This window comes from Channa argus, chromosome 16, assembly GCF_033026475.1.
Source record: "Channa argus isolate prfri chromosome 16, Channa argus male v1.0, whole genome shotgun sequence".
Lineage (NCBI taxonomy): Eukaryota > Metazoa > Chordata > Actinopteri > Anabantiformes > Channidae > Channa > Channa argus.
The window spans coordinates 22,362,548-22,383,361 of record NC_090212.1 but is presented as its reverse complement, the minus strand read 5'-3'; the positions used below and the strand labels follow the sequence as shown (position 1 = coordinate 22,383,361).

The 20,814-nt window shown below is 42.4% G+C and overlaps 4 protein-coding genes and 1 pseudogene across 7 annotated transcripts in view; 1 reads left to right on the top strand and 4 right to left on the bottom strand.

Annotated features, from left to right (window-relative positions):
• Nucleotides 1-67: 67 nt before the first annotated feature.
• LOC137101432 (nuclear factor 7, brain-like) lies at nt 68-3,372 on the bottom strand. Its single transcript, XM_067479860.1, has 2 exons — nt 1,833-3,372; nt 68-1,730 (listed from the first exon to the last, which is right to left on the bottom strand). Exon 2 carries the CDS (start codon nt 1,723-1,725, stop codon nt 340-342), a length of 1,386 nt encoding a protein of 461 aa, XP_067335961.1. The 5' UTR covers nt 1,726-1,730; nt 1,833-3,372; the 3' UTR covers nt 68-339.
• Nucleotides 3,373-3,403: 31 nt separating this feature from the next.
• On the bottom strand, nt 3,404-9,164 carry LOC137101431 (nuclear factor 7, brain-like). Its single transcript, XM_067479858.1, has 3 exons — nt 7,957-9,164; nt 5,410-7,655; nt 3,404-4,924 (listed from the first exon to the last, which is right to left on the bottom strand). The coding sequence occupies exon 2, from the start codon at nt 7,648-7,650 to the stop codon at nt 6,250-6,252; it is 1,401 nt and encodes a 466-aa protein (XP_067335959.1). The 5' UTR covers nt 7,651-7,655; nt 7,957-9,164; the 3' UTR covers nt 3,404-4,924; nt 5,410-6,249.
• A 373-nt stretch (nt 9,165-9,537) lies between these two features.
• On the bottom strand, nt 9,538-12,230 carry LOC137101430 (nuclear factor 7, brain-like; annotated as a pseudogene).
• Nucleotides 12,231-13,016: 786 nt separating this feature from the next.
• LOC137101037 (nuclear factor 7, brain-like) lies at nt 13,017-16,079 on the bottom strand. The gene is made up of 2 exons (XM_067478871.1): nt 14,953-16,079; nt 13,017-14,834 (listed from the first exon to the last, which is right to left on the bottom strand). The coding sequence occupies exon 2, from the start codon at nt 14,815-14,817 to the stop codon at nt 13,417-13,419; it is 1,401 nt and encodes a 466-aa protein (XP_067334972.1). The 5' UTR covers nt 14,818-14,834; nt 14,953-16,079; the 3' UTR covers nt 13,017-13,416.
• A 2,430-nt stretch (nt 16,080-18,509) lies between these two features.
• hectd1 (HECT domain containing 1) overlaps nt 18,510-20,814 on the top strand; it is a 30,953-nt gene continuing 28,648 nt past the window's right edge. For 2 of the 4 annotated variants that reach the window (XM_067478831.1, XM_067478829.1), the window contains exon 1: nt 18,510-18,761. The gene's annotated coding sequence lies outside the window, so the exon portion shown is untranslated. The remainder of the gene's footprint in view (nt 18,762-20,814) is intronic. The other 2 variants (XM_067478830.1, XM_067478828.1) reach the window with 1 other exon arrangement.

Sequence of the window (20,814 nt, the reverse complement as noted above, 5' to 3'; positions counted from 1 at the left end):
GATTTAATGTTAAACTGAATGGGCTTTACACCAAATTCAGAGTTTATGTGCAGCCACAATCAACATGTTTACTGAACAAACTGTTCAGCTTTATTCACTGACTTTTTAAAGTCCAGCATGACAACATCTCACCAGCAGCAAGAATCGTTCCATTCAAAGTAGTTGTAGATATGTATGTAGACAATTTTGTGTATATGCAGCATTTGTTAGAAATTTTAAATGTTCAAACTGAAACACACTTAAGTAGTTACCCAAAGAAAAAAATCATCATGGGTTCATCACATCAAATAGAATTTCTTTATGTTTATGTATTTGAAATATTTGGATGGTGCATCCTCTTTATTTCCTACTTCTCTGTTCCACTGTCACTGGTAAAATCCTCATTGGGATGTTTTCTCCATTGCCAATGTAGGGAAACATCCTCTCAGGGAAAGTGTGTGTGAAGGTGTGTATGAGTTTGTTAGTATCAGGATCAAAGAATGACATGTTTCCTCTGTTCCAGTCCAGATTCACTCTGATCCTCTGGAATCTCCGCATGGACAGAACAGGGAATGAACCTTGTGGCAATAAAGCTGTGCATGTACCTTTATAGTACCATATCATCCATAGTCCACACCATATGTGTCTTTTCCTCGTTACAGACTCTGCCAACACACCCACTCTCCAGTCTGTACTGTCTCCAACCTCCACATCCCAGCTGTGAGTCCCTGAGTCAAAACCCTCAGAGCCCAGGACAGACCAGTAATAATCAAATCTCTCCGGATTGTCAGGAAGCTGCTGTTTCTTTCCTCGTCTCACGCTGGTCAGATCTCCAGACAGGATCAGTTTTTGATGAGCAGTGTTTGGATCCAGAACCACAGGAGTGTAGGAGACCACGTCCTTCATCTTGTTCCAGATGTTGAAGCTCAGGTTGCCCAGGTGTTTGGCCTGGTCTATCAGAGCTCCTGAGGACAGCTGTGGATCCTCCAGCAGGAGGCGCTGCTGGACTCTGTCCACTGCAGCCTTGTAGTTATGCAGGAATGAGACGTCTTCAGCTCTCAGCTCGTCCTCTGTCTCTCTGACTGTGTCTGAAAGAGCTGCTATCTCTCTGCTTAGAGCCTCCATCTTCTCCTTCATCCTCTGACTCTTCTGCTCCTCTTCCTCCCTCAGTGCAGCCATCCTGGCCTCCTCTTCCTCTTGTAGAAACTGGTGAAGCTTCTTAAACTGCTCCTGAATCCGCCTCTCTGTGAGTCGGGACTGGACCTTAATGTGTTCTGCTGTTTGATCAAAGTTCACTTTGACTTTTTCAAAAACTTTTAACTTCTTCTTTACAGGCTCCAGAGTTTCCTGAAGTTCCTTCCTGTTTTGTCGAGCAGCTTCATCAATCGGTTTGAAACTGTGATTGGTGTGTTTTTCTGAATCTCTGCAGACGACACACACTGGCTCCTGATGGTCCAAACAGAAGAGTTTGAGTTTCTCAGAGTGCAGACTGCAGAGACTCTCTGAAGATCTCTGATCTGTCTCCTGTAAGAAGGACTCACACAGGTTCTTTAACACCAGACTAACAGGTGGTTCTTCCATTGAAGATATTCTCTTACAAACTGGACACTCTCTTATTATTTTCTGTCTCCACCAGCTCTTCACACAGTCTTTACAGAAGCTGTGGCTACAGGACAGAACAACAGGTTCTCTGAAGACCTCATGACAGATAGAACAGCAGAGATCCTCCTCTGATCTGGAAGCCATTTATTCTGAGTGAAAACACAGGAAAAACATTCATGACTTCCCTCCCTCCTCTACTGACTTCACTGAAAATCAATTTCACTTTGAGTCATATTTTTGGTCAAACTCACCATCAGTTTGTGGAGGTTCAGCAGGTTGAAGCAGCAGAGTTTTTGCTTTGGTCCGAGGGTGAATATAAGCATCTGGTTTTTAGTCTGTCTCTCTGTCGTGAGGAAAAGACCAAACTGCTTCCTGATTTGTCACAGATGCGTCATAAGAAGGTTGGAGCTTCAAATACTATAACTGGATTTTGCTGCCACTCAACTTTAGCATTTTCAGAAATAGTTTGTACACTTCTACCTCATCTATACGGATGAACTCAACTGGGAGCATTTGGGTCAGTGACATCAGCTCTATGTTCACAGAAGAAAACAACGTCATCCTTATTGCAAAACATGGACAAAGCTCGGTTACGTTTCAAATCTGCTTTGCTGTGTATTGAGTCTTTGCAGGAGGCAATGAAAGCTCATCAAGGAGTTGTAGAGTAACACATCAGGGTCAGAGAGTCTGTCTCAGTCATAGTTCATGGTTCTTCCAATAGAATAATGACCCAAAAGTGATCCGAATGAGAACTGTGGAAGCAGGCTTACTCGTGCCCGGGGGTCCAACAATTATCAATGATCTCGCTGAATGTTTATTGAATTACACGTTCCACGATTGAGCTGGTAACAAAATAATTCCACAGAACACACTGAGAAGTTAACCCAAAAATTCCAGAGAACACTTTAAGAAAGCGTGGACCTCCACAGACACACACACAACTTTCCACCACACCTTGTTGCTCTTCTCCGTTTCTCTAAAACAGCCCATGAAAACCTTTCTTTCCTCAACAACTGATCGGACAAACTTCAAAGGCAAAAACAAGTCGAGGCAGTTACTACGTGAGGTCGTTGATGACGTCATCGATACGCTTACTAATTTACCCAACCTTTCAAGACACGGTGTTGGCTCACACATACACAGCTATTTGTTCTGTAATATCTAACAGAAACAATTACTTAATATTAGGAAACGTAATATTAGGAATTTTAGGAATACTCGGTTTCCTCTTCTTTTGCCTGGTTTGTTGAAGCTTTCTTCAGTAACAAAACAGGCTCAAAACTGAAACGGCATCAATGCACGATACGGTCGAAACAGGTCGATAACCTTACAGAGAAGTTGTGACATTATCCTATAGCCACCAACAGCATAGTCTCTCTAATCCCACACCAGTGTTACAGGTTTTCCGTTCAAATCGCTCCACATGCACATGGCTATTTAGCAAACATACATACATGTCATACAAATACTGATAACACAAACCCAAACATGTCATTACCAAATACGTATCAGTAGTTTATAACATACCAGTGACTTCCCAACGGTTAAGCCCACCGATAAAGCATCCCCTCCTTATTCAACACTTTCAGACCACATTTAACTTGGGTCTCCATCTGCACTCTGCTGCAGCCTGATCACCTACACTGGACTTATGTTTGATTTCCCGTCTCCACAGAAACTGCTCATGCCTTTCAACTAACATTGCTTAGCAACCGCTCCTCTTCTTCTCAGTTACTATTGCACCCTTGTAATTATGTATTTTATTTCCCACTGTAGTTACTTTCTTCCAATTCCAACCTCACACAGGCTAAGGATCATCGAGTATCACAACTCATACTGCTTTACATCAAAGGTACTGGATTCAAATGCAAGCTCAGGAATCAGAAAGATTATTACATGGAGCATCTGGCTCCCACTTAAGTCTTACCTGATGAACCACCATTTAACAGACCACTTGTTGATTGCTTTGGTCCTTTTAATATTAAATAAGGAAGAAGTCATATTTACATGTCTAGCTACCTGAGCTGTCCACATAGAGGTGGGCAGCATCATTAGAGGTGGAAGAGGTCAGGTTATGGAAATACGTTCAGACAATGGAACAAACTTTGTCGGAGCACAAAAAGACTGTAGAAGAATGGAACCTGTCCAAAACAGAAACTACACTGGTCCAGCGTGGCATCAAGTGGATCTTTAATCCGCCGTCTGGCTCTCACCATGGAGGGTTATGGGAGCGTTTAATTCACTCCATAAGGAAAATACTCAGCACTACACTGAAAGATCAGTGTTTGGATGAAGAGGGTCTGCGGACATTACTCTGTGAAGTGGAAGCCGTCAGAAACAGTCGTCCGATAACTACACCTTCCAATGATCCAAGTGACTTGGAGGGTTTGATGCCAAATCACCTTCTTCTCCAAACACCCATCCATGCCTCCAGGAATTTTCCAGAAAGAGGATCTCTATGCCCGAAGTAGTGAAGACAAGTCCAGTATATGGCAGACCTCGTTTGGAAATGCTGGACTAAGGAATATCTGCCTGGCAAGAATGGACACATGCAAACTGAAATTTTGTCCTTAGGGACATTGTGTTGATTGTTGATGAGGCTCATTGGTGGCTGGCAAAATCATTCACACAACAAACGATGGACATGGTCTAGTCCGCCAATTTCATATCAAGACCATAACCAATGTCTGTTTTCTCAAAGGAGCAGAATGAGACAATCAAAGACCACTTCACAAAACTGCTTGTTTACACTAATTACCATCAGCATAAAAATGTGGAAGACTTGATCCTACGTCATCTGGTTTTCAGCTGTGGACCCTCCCACGTGATGTGATTTCAGACTAAATATTTCGGCCAAAATTTTCTCTGGCTGAGTGAAGGTGTTTCCAGTTACTTAGGAGCCACAGTCTAGATTAAATCTCTGAACCAACAGACAGAGCAACTCAACCAGTGGCTCATCACGTGACCAATTCTTCTGCTTCAGGCAATGTCAATGGGCAGAATAAGAAGGACAACTCTGTCCCCAATTCTGCGGCAGGTCTCTTGTCCTTCCAGTGCACATATGGGTACCAGATTCTGGTCTTTACAGACCAACAAAAGGAGGTCAGCATGCCCTTCATTATTTATTCCCACCAGACCCTGAATGAGGGCCAGAGTCACTCCCTTTTATTCCTCCCAGCATAACCTGAGCCACTCCACTAGGTTGTGTTCTCCTGCGCTGGCGATGTTACCCAGGGCGGATAATATGGGTTTCCCCTTCCGGGTGGAGTCTTGAAAGTTGGCTCCTCATTTGTTTATCCCATCTCTAAGGTCATAAACAAGGCTGCAGTCCATCTCCACCTCACTCGCACCATGACAAGAGAGTAGAAGAATAGAAGCTTTTTATTGTCATTGTTGAGCACATATACGCGTAACAATGACATTGCAGACTTGCTCATGTGCAAACCTGACAATATTCTCATCAGCCTCAGCAGTACTCTGTGGAGTGCAGTTGTTTTGTTCTTCAAATTGTATTGTTCAGTATTTGCATATAAAATATACATTCCAGAAGTATTTGTAAAAAGTGAGTTCAATTTCTTTATGTTTGCTGTAGACTGCAAACATTTGGCTTTAAAATCAAAAGATGAATATGAGACATCGGAGTTTTTTACATCTGGATCTAATACACAACTTAGAAGATAGCATCTTTTGTTTGACCCCACCCATTCTTTACGTAAAGGGGATTTTATCACATTAAGAATGTTGTTTTTAACTTAATAAAAAATCCTTTTTGCAAATATTAAGGTATGGAGATGTAAGATTATCAGTGTAGAAAACTGATGCACTTACCTCAAATTGTCGCAACATTTATTTTCATCCAGAGTTGCATTATTTGCTCACTGACTTTCTATTGACAATGGGAGAGTCTGTGTTTTCTCCATCACATCCCAAAGATCCTCAGTAGGGTTAAAGCAGCAGATCCATGTAAAAAAGGTGTCTCATGCTCTCTGAACCACTCATCGTCATCCTGAATTATGTCCATGCCATCAGATACATTCAGGTAGTCAGCGTCTCATTGCATCCGTTAGAGACGAAAACTTGTAGATTTGTTTGTAAAAATTATGCTCCAACTCCCAAGTCACACTTCTAATTCATACAGTAAATAATATACAGTACAGGTATCTTCTATAAATGAACAACACCATCTGAGGTGATGAAAGTCCATTCAAAATAATTCCCTAAATGGGTTTTTTATATCGTCCACTTCTAGAGAGAACAACTACATTTTTGTTTTTATTAGAGGTTCAAAACAGTCCGAGTTTGTATGCAATATTGTCTTCTGCATCAATGTCTAAAGAGTGCACAGTGTTTGATGTGGTGATGACAGATAAGTTGTCAGGTATGTCTGAAAAGAAGCTCTGTCAGATAGCTCCCTCTGAAAATCAACATCATGGGATCTACTGTCTTTATGCTGTGGAATATCTTCCCATATACGAGATACTTTCAGTTGCCTGTGTTACTGCTATGCCACCACTGACATGATGACACCTAAAAGATAAATGATATGCACATCCATAGCTCAAAACAAAGAGTATTAAGAATAGGTTGCCGACAGAGTTTTGGAGCTTTAAGAAGTTAAATTCAGTGACTTTGAGAAATTAGTTGCAACTATAAACACAATCATTCTCTTTATGCCCTACTGCTCTGTTTGACTGTCACAGAGACTTTTAGGGGTAAAATCCTCACTGGGAGGTTTTTCTCATTTCTAAAGTATGGAAACATCCTGTCAGTGAAAGTGTGTGTGAAGGTGTGAATGTGTGTGTTAGTATCAGCATCAGAGAATGACAGGTTTCCTCTGTTGCAGTCCAGATTCACTCTGATCCTCTGGAATTTTTTTCTAGGGAGAACAGTGGATGAACCTTGGGGTGAAAAAATAATGTATGTACCTTTATGCAACCATATCATCGATAGTTCAGACCATATGTCTCTCTTGTTTTGGACAGACTCTGCCAACACACCCAGTCCCCAGTCTGTACTGTCTCCAACCTCAACATCCCAGCTGTGAGTCCCGGAGTCAAAACCCTCAGAGCCCAGGACAGACCAGTATTTATCAAACCTCTCATGATTGTCAGGAACCTGCTGTTTCTCTCCTCCTCTCATGCTGGTCAGATCTCCGGACAGGATCAGTTTTTGATGAGCAGTGTTTGGATCCAGAACCACAGGAGTGTAGGAGACCACGTCCTTCATCTTGTTCCAGATGTTGAAGCTCAGGTTGCCCAGGTGTTTGGCCTGGTCTATCAGAGCTCCTGAGGAGAGCTGTGGATCCTCCAGCAGGAGGCGCTGCTGGACTGTGTCCAATGCAGCCTTGTAGTTGTGCAGGAATGAGACGTCTTCAGCTCTCAGCTCGTCCTCTGTGTCTCTGACTGTGTCTGAAAGAGCTGCTATCTCTCTGCTCAGAGCCTCCATCTTCTCCTTCATCCTCTGACTCTTCTGCTCCTCTTCCTCCCTCAGTGCGGCCATCCTGGCTTCCTCTTCCTCTTCTAGAAACTGGTGAAGCTTCTGAAACTGCTCCTGAATCTGCCTCTCTGTGAGTCGGGACTGGACCTTAATGTGTTCTGCTGTTTGATCAAACTTCACTTTAACTTCTTCAAAAACTTTTAACTTCTTCCTTACATGGTCCAGAGTTTCCTGAAGTTCCTTCCTGTGTCGTCGAGCAGCTTCATCAATCGGTTTGAAACTGTGGTTGGTGTGTTTTTCTGAATCTCTGCAGACGACACACACTGGCTGCTGATGGTCCAGACAGAAGAGTTTGAGTTTCTCAGAGTGCAGACTGCAGAGACTCTCTGAAGATCTCTGATCTCTCTCCTGTAAGAAGGACTCACACTGTTTCTTTAACACCAGGTTTAAAGGTGGCTCATACATTGAAGATCTTCTTTTACAAAGTGGACACTCTTTTGTTTGTTTCTGTCTCCACCAGCTCTTCAGACAGTCTTTACACACATTGTGGTGACATGATAGAAGAACAGGATCTTCAAAGATCTCACAACAGACGGGACAGCAGAGATCCTCCTCTGAAGGTCTGGAAGCCATTGAGTCTGTGAGTGAAAACACAGCAGACACAAAGTACAGTCATGACTCTCCTCCCTCCTTTACTGACCTCTGAATTGTACACAAAATGAAAAAACTACTAGCAAAGAAGCAGGAGCATATTGATGGTTCTGCAACAGAATAAAATCCTTGCAGGGAAAACTGCTCCTGCATCTTTCAAAGAGCGTTTTTTTTTTGCCTGTTGTAAATGTATAGATTTCTGCTATAGTTGAGACACTTCTCTGCAGATACAGCTTACAAGTTACGGAAATTCCCTTCGACTCTGAGTCGTGTTTTAGTCAAACTCACCTTCAGTGTGTGGACTGTCAGCAGGTTGAAGCAGCAGTGTTGTAGTTTTTCTCTTTTGTAGTTTTTAGTTTGGTCCGAAAGTAAATGTGTCTTTTTATTTTCTGTGTGTCTCTGTAGTAAAAAAGAACGAATCGTTTCCTGTCAGGTGAGAAGCTGCTGAATGCTTCTGTATGATGGGTTGGATTTCATTCAAAAGTTCAATAGTACACCCGCCAAGACCTGTTAAACTTACTCATTAACAGGGTTTTGTCTCATTTTATTTTCCTTTACAGAAGATTGTAGCCGACTGTATTTAAAGTTCATAGCAAGTGCGGTTATTCAGTGATTGATCACTTATTTGAAATTGTTTCATAAACTCACAGTCTACAGTATAAAGTGTTGTTCTGGGTATTTGGCAAATTTCCTGACAGTAGGAAAGAATCAGATACAGGGCTGCGATGCACAAATCCCAAGAAAACTGTTCAGGTTCAAGTGTATCAGGGTTCGGTTTACAGATGGATACAGTGCAAAAGCCAGGAGCAATCATCTTATGCTGTAAGATGAATGCAGCATCCACATCACGTTCAGCAGCCTTCCTGTGTGCTGCTGTAGGCTGCTTCACACCACAGTAACGTGGATCAGAGTGGGGCTAAAGTATGAAAACACTGATTGTTACAACCAGGGCCACCTGGACATGGTGTGTGTGTTTCTGGTCTGGGAGAAGTTAAAGGTGTCCTCCAAATACACAATAACAGTTACAGCATGTCACAGAGGATGTTGTTATCCAGGGCCAGAAACATAGCAGTGGTAGGTGGTAAGAGTTCCTGGAGTACAATTTAGTCGGCACAGGAGTTGCTTGTAGCATTTTGAAAGCAGCAGAAATGAGATGGTGGAAGACCCTGGAAGTTCATGTTAAGGTCAGGTCGTATAGAGTATGTCGACATGCTCATTGGTTCTTATTGAACACATCCACAACAAGTGGGTGGACTGGTTATGATTCAAGGAAGTTATGGATGAAGCCAGTGTCATCAGTCCTCTGGGCTTATATTTGTGGTGCCCAGCTGCTTCTGAGATGTCCTCAGGGACTCAGTCAGTGGAGGCAGAGGAGGAGTAGGTGGAACAACAAGTAAGACATGGAGTTTACCATTGTTGGAGGTGGCATCATTGTGGATAGTGAGAGAGATAGACTTTTCCAACATATTCAGACAAACCTTGATAGCAGATGTCATACTGAGCATGTTGATTCTGCTTACAATTTGCTCTCATAGAGATCTGCTACTCGTCTCCGTCCACACCACAGATTCAGCAGAAGAGGTTGCACACTTTCACAGATAAGCAGCTGGGATACGATCTCTGTCACTCAGCGGTTCTCCAGAGTGTCTCTCAGCAACTAAGCAAGGAGATGATGGAAGGACTGAAGCTCCGTCTCCCTCAGTGTGAGAAAAGTCAGGGCTTTGGCTCCAAGATCAGCAGATGCTGAATTACTCTACATGTTTTGACACAATCACCATAATCAGTACTGTTTAAAAACACTGTTTTCTTATTTGCAGTACAGTTACTTTTGAAGTTAAAGTAAAATGTAGATAATATGTTTAGCTTTTACTTGAGGGAAAGTGGTACTTGTAGTTGAGATTTTGTTAGGCCCATACGTGCACTCAGTTGTCAGTTTATTAGGTACACTTAGCTAAAACTGAGTCCTCCAGCAGTTCTGCAGGGAATCTTCTGTCACACAGGTGATTTTAGAGAGAATCTGATTTAACTTTCTAAACATTTTTACCTTAAAACACAATAAAGTCTGTTAGAATTACAGAGAAATACAGAACAAACTGACGTTAGTAGCAAATCATTCTGTGGACCACAACGTCCTCTTGTGGCCAAAAAATGCTGCTACATTATGAACCCAGGACATGTAGAACTGAAGGAGTTCAATGAGATCATGAGGGAACATCCTCATGTTTAAAGAGTCAATGACACCAGGTCTCCAGATCCTCCAGTCACTTGTCAAAGTGTCCTTGAGCAAGACACTGAACCCCAACTTAGCTGCTCCCGGGGAGTGTTGGCCAGATGCATAGCAGCTCCCCCATCGGTGTGTGAGTGTGAATGGGTAATTAAGAAGCAGTGCAAAGATCACTGAGTGTCAATAGGTAGAAAAGTTATAACCGTATACCAGTAACATCATATCATGTTGCTCGACAATAATTAAAATGACATGTTTGGGTAAAAATGAAAAGGTTTAAATGTACAGTTAGGAGCTAATTTTCTTTAAATGTCTGATAATGTTACAATTTTAAGTTTTGATGCACATTGTTCTTCAGAAATAAAAGTACATTTGCACCACTGTAATTTTCATTATTTTACTTTAACTTTATATGCACTCCTTCGCCATTTGTACCTAAGTGTGCATTACATTTTACATTAATGAAAACAAATCTGTGTTTCACTCTTTTTTGCCAATTTAAAATAAATAATAAGTTTGAACCCAACTCTATCACATCTAACATTCAGAAAAAAAGTGTTTTAAACTTATGAAAAAGGCAACAATAGAAACCAAAAAAGACCAAAACTCAACTAACACAACTGACAACAAAAACAAACGGTACTGTGAGAATAATGAGGAGGACAAGTAAACTCAGTGACTTTTAACCTATAAAGAATAGAAAAACATTATGAATAAAAATATCCTCTTTATCTGTAACTTCTCTGTCACAGAGACTTTCACTGGTAAAATCCTCCTGTCATGCACAGTTTCAAAGTATGGAAACAAATGTGTGTGTGTGCGTGTGTTTGTGTGTGTGTGTGTTAGTATCAGGATCCGTGAATGACAGTTTTCCTTTGTTCCAGTCCAGATTCACTCTGATCCTCTGAAACCTCTTCTGAATTCGAAGATCTGTGGATGGAGCTGGTGGTGAACATGCTGAATATTTACCTCCGTAGAAGCCTATTCTCCATAATCCAGTTGGTATAAATCCTTTCCTCTGGACAGACTGTGCTGAAACACCCAGTCCCCAGCGAGTACTGTCTCCAACCTCAACATCCCAGCTGTGAGTCCCTGAGTCAAAACCCTCAGAGCCCAGGACAGACCAGCGAAAATCAAACCTCTCTGGATTGTCAGGAACCTGCTGTTTCTCTCCATATGTCACACTGGTCAGATCTTCAGACAGGATCAGTTTTTGATGAGCAGTGTTTGGATCCAGAACCACAGGAGTGTAGGAGACCACGTCCTTCATCTTGTTCCAGATGTTGAAGCTCAGGTTGCCCAGGTGTTTGGCCTGGTCTATCAGAGCTCCTGAGGAGAGCTGTGGATCCTCCAGCAGGAGGCGCTGCTGGACTGTGTCCAATGCAGCCTTGTAGTTGTGCAGGAATGAGACGTCTTCAGCTCTCAGCTCGTCCTCTGTGTCTCTGACTGTGTCTGAAAGAGCTGCTATCTCTCTGCTCAGAGCCTCCATCTTCTCCTTCATCCTCTGACTCTTCTGCTCCTCTTCCTCCCTCAGTGCAGCCATCCTGGCCTCCTCTTCCTCTTCTAGAAACTGGTGAAGCTTCTGAAACTGCTCCTGAATCCGCCTCTCTGTGAGTCGGGCCTGGATCTTAATGTGTTCTGCTGTTTGATCAAAGTTCACTTTGACTTTTTCAAAAACTTTTAACTTCTTCTTTACAGGCTCCAGAGTTTCCTGAAGTTCCTTCCTGTGTCGTCGAGCAGCTTCATCAATCGGTTTGAACCTGTGGTTGGTGTGTTTTTCTGAATCTCTGCAGACGACACACACTGGCTCCTGATGGTCCAGACAGATTATGAGTTTCTCAGGGTGCAGACTGCAGAGACTCTCTGAAGATCTCTGATTTCTCTCCTGTAAGAAGGACTCACACAGGTTCTTTAACACCAGACTAACAGGTGGTTCTTCCATTGAAGATATTCTCTTACAAACTGGACACTCGTGTTTGTTTCTCTCTCCACCAGCTCTTCAGACAGTCTTTACAGAAGCTGTGGCTACAGGACAGAACAGCAGGTTCTCTGAAGACCTCAAGACAGACGGGACAGCAGAGATCCTCCTCTGAAGGTCTGAAAGCCATTGAGTCTGTGAGTAAAAACACAGCAGACACAAAGTACAGTCAGTCATGACTCTCCTCCCTCCTTTACTGACTTCACTAACATTAACTTTCAGTTTGAGTCGTGTTTTAGTCAAACTCACCTTCAGTGTGTGGTGTCAGCAGGTTGAAGCAGCAGTGTTGTAATTTTCCTCTTTTCTCTCCTGTAGCTGGATTCACTCATAGGAAGTTGTTGGTTTGGTCTGAAGTGAATCTGAGCGTCTGGAGCGTGTCAGAGACAAACAAACCGCTTCCTGCTTTATCTGAGGTTGGTCAGACAAAGCTAAATGCTTTAGCTTTACCAAAATTCAACACAAGCTAAGTTTTGTTGCAGGCTGATTCCTGGAAATCCTTAGTTACAGTAACAGTTGGATACTGCAGCATGTTTTTGAAGTTCAGATGTTGATTTAGGTTGAACAGGATCTGTGTCACTTGTTATGAACAACTACATTTTTTTTCATGAACTATTGCAGCATCGAAATATTTTGCATTTTAAAAAGAAGCAGATTATGACACAAGGTCAAGACAATATTTTATTTTAAAACAAAACTTTAATGGGCTTCAACTACATTTACATTTAGTCAGTCAAGCCACTTACATGTGAAATTAACTTTAGTTTTTGTGAAAAATCTCAAATAAATAAACAAATTTTACAGATAATGTGACAGAATCATCTCATCCTCATCACATCCACCCATCCCTGATGTTAACTGCTGATTCTGTTCAATGACCCTAATATGTAACATATATGTCAAATTAGTTGTTGGCTCTACGGGCAATTTAGAGTCACCAGGTAACTGAACACGCATGTCTTTGGGCTGTGGGCGGAAACCCACACAAGCACAGAGAGAACATGCAAACGCCAAACAGAAAGGCTAAAAAAAAAGCTGAGCATTCAAATCAGGGACCTTTCAGCTGTCAGGTGGCAGCAATAATCACTCTTTCACTGTGGCGCCCACTTTGTCACATCGTATAGAAAACTGCTCTCATATTATGAAGAATTACAAAATAAATATTCCTTTATTTTTTAAAACATTTCATATATGTAATGAAACGTGAGCGGATTACAACTTAAAACAAAGTTAATACACCTCAGCATTGTGAACCTGCTCGGACGTCTGTTAATGGTGGAGTAAATGTAATATTTGTGTTTGGATCTTAATCAGTTTTCAAAAAGTGGTAGCTGGTCTTCACAGCTCCAGAAAAACAATCAAATCAATAAGAAACTGAACTTTTTCATGTGATACAGACAATAGAAATGTAGAAACATACAGCAAATTGTTAAGTAAAATAGAAATGCTGACATAAAAAGTATTGAGAAACCCAACATACCTTTGGAATAATGAGACAGCAGGAGGACAGACGTAGACTCAGAGCTTAAATTCTGTGACCTTTACCTCTTTACTTTTTAGTGCTTTGTTCTGCTAACACAGAGACCCTCACTGGTAATATTTTAACAGAAAATTCATCCAAAGTGTTGATGTATGGAAACATCCTCTCAGTAAAAGTGTTTCTGAAGGTGTGAATGTGTGTGTTAGTATCAGGATCCGTGAATGACAGTTTTCCTTTGTTCCAGTCCAGATTCACTCTGATCCTCTGAAACCTCTTCTGAATTCGAAGATCTGTGGATGGAGCTGGTGGTGAACATGCTGAATATTTACCTCCGTAGAAGCCTATTCTCCATAATCCAGTTGGTATAAAGCCCTTCTTCTGGACAGACTGTGCTGAAACACCCAGTCCCCAGCGAGTACTGACTCCAACCTCAACATCCCAGCTGTGAGTCCCTGATTCAAAACCCTCAGAGCCCAGGACAGACCAGTATGTATCAAACCTCTCTTGATTGTCAGGAACCTGCTGTTTCTCTCCTCCTCTCATGCTGGTCAGATCTTCAGACAGGATCAGTTTTTGATGAGCAGTGTTTGGATCCAGAACCACAGGAGTGTAAGAGACCACGTCCTTCATCTTGTTCCAGATGTTGAAGCTCAGGTTGCCCAGGTGTTTGGCCTGGTCTATCAGAGCTCCCGAGGACAGCCGTGGACCCTCCAGCAGGAGGCGCTGCTGGACTCTGTCCACTGCAGCCTCGTAGTTGTACAGGAATGAGACGTCTTCAGCTTTCAGCTCGTCCTCTGCGTCTCTGACTGTGTCTGAAAGAGCTGCTATCTCTCTGCTCAGAGCCTCCATCTTCTCCTTCATCCTCTGACTCTTCTGCTCCTCTTCCTCCCTCAGTGCAGCCATCCTGGCCTCCTGTTCCTCTTGTAGAAACTGGTGAAGCTTCTTAAACTGCTCCTGAATCTGCCTCTCTGTAAGTCGGGCCTGGATCTTAATGTGTTCTGCTGTTTGATCAAACTTCACTTTGACTTCTTCAAAAACCTTTAACTTCTTCTTTACAGGCTCCAGAGTTTTCTGAAGTTCCTTCCTGTGTTGTTGAGCGGCTTCATAGATGGGCTTGAACCTGTGGTTGGTGTGTTTTTCTGAATCTCTGCAGACGACACACACTGGCTCCTGATGGTCCAGACAGAAGAGTTTGAGTTTCTCAGAGTGCAGACTGCAGAGACTCTCTGAAGATCTCTGATCTCTCTCCTGTAAGAAGGACTCACACAGGTTCTTTAACACCAGACTAACAGGTGGTTCTTCCATTGAAGAATTTGTCCTACAAATTGGACACTCTTGTGTTTGTTTCTCTCTCCACCAGCTCTTCAGACAGTCTTTACAGAAGCTGTGGCTACAGGACAGAACAACAGGCTCTCTGAAGATTTCATAACAGACTGGACAGCAGAAATCATTCTCTGATCTGGAAGCCATTTGGTCTCTGATTGAAACTGAAAACACAGCAGACAGAAACTATAATCAGTCATTTCTCCCGTCTCTCGTCTACTGACTTCGTTGACCTTCAATTTGACATTCAATTTGACTCTGTCATGTTTTAGTCAAACTCACCTAGGGCATGTGGACTCTCAGCAGGTTGATGCAGGTTTTCCTCTTTTGTCTCCTGGAGCTGGACTCACTCAAAAGCAGTTGTTACTTTGGTCAGAGGGTGAATCTGAATGTCTGGTTTTCAGTCTGTGTGTCTCTTTAGTGTCAAACAGTTTCCTGCTTTGTCATAGGTGAGTCAGACATGGGGTGGAGTTTTAACGCAGTTTTACTAAACAATATGCTGCAAGATGTTGCAACAGGTCAATTTGATAAGATTTAGGTTGAACCTAGTTAATCAGTCATGATGCATTTTACTGCAGCTCATTGCTGCCACCATGACAAACACATGACAATTCTGCGGGCTAGGAGGTGTAATCCTCGCACATTTTACCTCCACATAGTAACAACACACAAACACAACTCTCATGCATTGCTAAAAAAAACCCTCTAAACACTACGTAACAGTGTTGATACTATATACAGGTCCTCCAGTTTTCCTCCACCCTCTTCTAATTGTGCTGATCTCTTATGTCAAAATTGTTCTTGTTATGGTACCATGTCTTCTGATTTTTTGGTCCAATTGTCTCACTTATAAAACAAGGGGTACATCCAAATACCATTTAGCAGATGCTTTCACCAGAAGTGACATAGAAGTAACAAAGCAAGAAGAAAAGCAAAGTCATAGAGAAGACACTGAAAACCAACTTCCACTTGCATTAGACGTACATGACATTTTAAGGACATACAAAGTTGGGTTCAGCCTTCAAGAGTTTATTCAATATTGGGCATGAGGACCCTGAGCGTGCAATTTGGTAGTTTAATCTAACAACCTGCTTAAGATCTTTTGCCATGGGGTGTAGAGACCACCAGATGCCAGTCACTACCACAGTCCAGTGAGTCCATAGATGAGGCTTTTCAGGTTGGAAACCACTGCTTAGCGTACCGCTACTTTTTGGTCGATTGAAAATGAGACATGCTGGTCCATTTTGGATACCCTGGACAGGGTTGGTGGAGCTGCCGTGTCAGTTGGACATTGCAGTGCCTGCATATATTTAGAAAGGTAGGGTTTGGCCTTTGTTTATGCTTTTAAGGAAGTATCTGCATGCTACAGAGATGGAGGAGATGTGGTCAATGAAGCTTAGTTGGTCATTAATATTGACCCCAGGCTTGTTGGACAGCCTCTGTACTTCCTGAGTCATACCAACCCAACAGGACATCAGAGTTTTAAAGGTTTGTTTACTTTACTGATTTCTTACTTTACTGCTTTACTGATTTCTTTTCTGATTGAGTCCAGTCCATCAGCTGTGTCCTGCACCGTCGCTGCTGATTGGACCCTTGTCTGCGGCTTTTCGGACAAATTGACATGTTGAATCAATGCTCGTTGGCATTGGGCTTGTTTCTGAAAGAGATAACCCTGCACCAATCAGAGCGGCCTCTTTCATAAACGAGCCCAAATGATCAGCAGTAATAAACCATCCCGGGTGAGCCACAGTGGTGTACACATGACGACCTAATGCTGCTTTGTTTAGTTTGTATCTCTGTGGCCCCAGGTCCACTTCTTCCTCTCACACAAGTGCAGAACGTGCAGCACTACACGCTCATTGCCTCTTCTTTGTGGTGCGTTGTAGCGCCACTTGTCGGCCCAGATGCAGCCACCACGACCCGACACAGCAGTTGGCCTTCATTGGCAATACATCTATGACATCGGCTTGGTGTGTGATGGCCCTCAACATTTGTGAAGTCTGTGATAAATGAATATAAAGGCATTTAGGCTGGTTAATGGTGTGAAAGTGTCAAACATCTTCAATAGAAACTAACTTCAATTATTGTTTTGCAGTAGTTTGGTGTTGTTAAATAATGTGCTGTTCAACACACGTGAAAATTTCTCTCAGTGTGAATTATTAGATCTGCCATTAAAATGAGGATTTGAATGAAGTGTAAAAAACACCTTACCCAACAATCAGTCCAATTATTTCTTTCAAAATTAATGGGATAAATATTTACTATGCAGTCCTCCTCAAAGCTATTAGCCTACATTTTGGTCATAATCATTAAAAGTTAATCTAACTACTATCTGCCAGGTTATTTTGTTTATTTCCAGGTACAATTTTGGTATAGAAATCCTGTCAGCAGCAACCTGACCAACACAGACAGGTGAGTGAGCTGGAGGTTCTCAGTGTGGTGTCAACTGCGGTCACATAAAGACAAAACATTCCCAGACATTTTCACATTAAATAAATTTAATTTGCAGTCAAACTCTGGAGTCGCTTTGCTTGAATCAATAAAGGCTAAGGCTAAAGACTAAGCAATGAAAAGGATTTCAGAGGTGCGGCTGTAGCTCAGTTGGTAAGGCAGTCATTCACAGATCACAGGGTTGATTCCTGATTCCTCTTGACCACGTGTGGAAGTGTCCTTGGGAAAGACACCGAACCCCAACCTCTCCCAGTGAGTAAGGTCAGGACTTTGCATGGCAGCCAGCGCCATTGGTGTGTAAGTGTGTGTGTGAATGGGTGAATGACAAGCAACATTGTAAAGCGCTTTTGGTAAAAGCGCTATATAAGCGGCCATTTACAATTTACCAGAGTTTAAATGTGTACAGGCAGGCTTACTCGTGTCCAGTGGTCCAAAAATTATCTACTCAAGAGATCGTTGTATGACAAACACTGAACTTTATTGAATTCCACGTTCCACAATTGAGCTAATAACAAAGTAATTCCACAGAACACAATAAGAAACCATGGACCTCTGCAGCTACACAGTCAACTTTCCACTACTACCTTCTTGCGCTCCTCCATTACCTTGCAGCCCAAACAGCAGTAAAAAAAAGACAATGTTTCCCTGACAACTGTCTAGGCAAACTTCAAAGGCAAATTTAAAGGCAGCTATAGATGTCATTGATAAGGTCACTGATACACTTAATTAATTAATTAATTAATTAACCTAACCTTTCAAGACACAGTGACCACAGAAAAACCAAAACAAGAACAAAACACACAGTAAACTCCCGTTGGCTCATACAACAGGTAAAGCCAAAAAAGGTGGTAAATGGGAATCTTGTAATTAGTCATGTTTATCTTCAACTTCAACATTAAAAGGTGCAAATGTGAGTTTCATTTTGTTTCTAGGTCCACAGGAGCTGGATCACAAATCAGCTGTCCCTGGGCAAGAGGGGTCCATTTTGGTTATGGCCAACATGGATATATATATTAACCTAACATGTATGTCTTTGGACTGTGGGAGGAAACCCCTTGCAAGCACGGGGAGAACATGCAAACTCTACAAAGAAAGGTTTTGCAGTCTGCCAAGGATTTGAACCCAGGACCTTCTAGCACTAACCACTCCTCCACCGTGCTGCCGCTTTCCATCATGAAAGGAGTAATTTATTCTTAGAAATGAAAAGCTGTTAGGACGAAACGCTGTCCATTGGTATTGGGCAGGCAACGAACAAAATTGGTTGGTCTTGAACGTCGCATATATGTGGGCGGGTCTAAACATAAAAGCCACATGACACACAGGGAGTGGGCGGAGCTGAACCCTCGAGCCCCGCCTTCCCGCGACCCGCACCCATTTCTACTTGACAGATTTTCCTCGCTGTGGAGTGGGTTTTCCGTGCTCGGTGGAAGTCCCTGAACGCCGCAGCTCAGCTCTCCATTTCAGTCGGCTGCTGTGTTTATCGCCTTCTCACCGTCCACTCTGACCTTTTTACTCCCCTTCACCAGAAATGGGAACGCCTTGATCTGACCCCCGAATTCGGCTCTTCATCGTTCAGCTTGATTCAGAAGAACACTATCCATACACCCTCTGACTGTCTCTGTGCCGAAAAAGGAAAAACGGTGAGTGTCTTGTTCCGTATTAGACCGCAAGCCCGAGCCGGGGCCGGCCTGTCTCGTGTTGTGAATCCGTGGCTGAGCTGCGGCCTCCCGGCTCTCCCGGAACTCGAGCACCGCGGTTTCCGTTAGAAGTAGGAGGCCGTGGCTATAGTTGGCATATTAATTGTACATTAACGCCACACTTTAAATAGATAACACGTAATAACATTTGTGTAACGTTATTTGCGGATGTTTAGGGAACAGATGAGGTTACTTTAAAGGGACAGGAACTGGGGAAATGTGGATGTTTGTTTTAGCTAGCCGTGAAGTTAGCCTGCGTGGTGCTAACCGGCTACCATGAACCACCTCTGCGGGTTTCGTTGCTTTTCATTTGTGTTGAGTGACAAACGTACACAGTGGAATGAGACGGTTTGGTAGTCGGGTATATACGTGGGATATTTTCTGCGCTTTGTAGCTTGTGTCACCGTCCTGACAACATTACAGTCGCTAACTATCGCTACGAAAGCTAAGAGCTAATTCTTTAAATCGAGCCTAAACCCTGTGTATTCGGCTTAACGCTGCCACTAACATGTCCCTGCTAGATCCTCTTATGTTGCTGTGTGTCTGTTGAAATAATCAGGTACCTCATGCCCGAACAGATGATGAAACTCGGAGTCATACCGCAAGCTTTGCCAGTTGTGGTTGAACCTTGTCATTTCCCCAGTAGCTCATAATCAGTCCGGCTGTGAGTTTCTCACTTTGTACAAGGCCCAAACAAAGGAGACTTGTTCCAGTCGGGAACGTGGAAAACACGCAAATTCACAGTGCTTGCAACGATTTTTTGTCTTCTTGAGTCTTGTACAACTTGACGAGTTTATGAAACGCTCACTATTTGGTCCACTCAGCAGGTGTTCTGGAGCTTTCTATCATTTTACACTATCTTTCTCAGCAGATGGAGGTTTCCAGGGGTGAAAAGCAACTAAATTAACTTATTCCAGCTGTACTGCATTACTTACATTTTTGAGAAAGTTGTACTTAACTGGAGTATTTTTTTCGTCTGTTTACTTCACTACAGTTCAGAGGGAAGTATTTTACTCCACTAGACCTGAACATTCCTTATCAACAACATCAAACTCTATGTTTAAACTCTGTCTAAATTACATTGTTGTGTTACTGGAGTACTTGTTCTTTTGTACTTAAGGTACATTTTAGGGGACGTACAGCAAAGAATGAAATTGTAGGTGCTCATATCTCCCTTTTTTGCCAAAACCCCATTTTTTTTGATAGATATTAACATGTTAACCTTAAATAATATAGAGTTATTTGTCTGTACAGTTAAGGCTACACAGTTACTATTATGTCCAAGTTGAGGTTTTTTTTTTTTAAATTGTATGTCTAAGAATGCGTTGATTAGTTTTATCACCAGTCTTTACAAAACTCAGTGTTAAAGTGTGCGACTACACCATGTGGCTATATTTCATCAGCTAGTTAGTCTTGGCATTTGTTCTAAAACCCCAAAGTATTTACAGTGAAATTAATTGGCAAAGAAGTGGTCTTATTGTTGGAGCTGTTGGCACGTGTAGGTTAGTAAAAGTATTGTGATTAATACTCTGCCCTTATCATACATTTGAAAGTAATCCCTTCAAACTTGACATTGTTATGCTCTCAGTCTGGATTGTGTTAGTGCAGGTTTTGTTGTTGAATCGTTTTGATGAGAAAGGTCTGTGTTGTGAAATGACAACTATTGTTTAACTAGCTACACAAAAGAACTTGCTGACACTTGAGTTGTGAAAAAAGTGTTTTCTGCCACCATTGCTGATCGCTGACCTCAATCTGGACTTAAAAAGTGGACACAGGACACCTCAAGGAAATGAAAGGGTGAAAGCCAAACCCTGTGACTGGCCGACTGCACTCAGTCCTGCTGTGGTCACCCACTGGCTTATAGGGGAGAGAGTGGGGGAGGAGGTCAAGTTGTGATGATTAATCTGTTGATAAGAGGATCTGCCTGAGCGTGGCCTGTTTATATCCAGACAGACGGTTGGACAGACAGGGTTCAAATTAGACCCTAATCAACTTA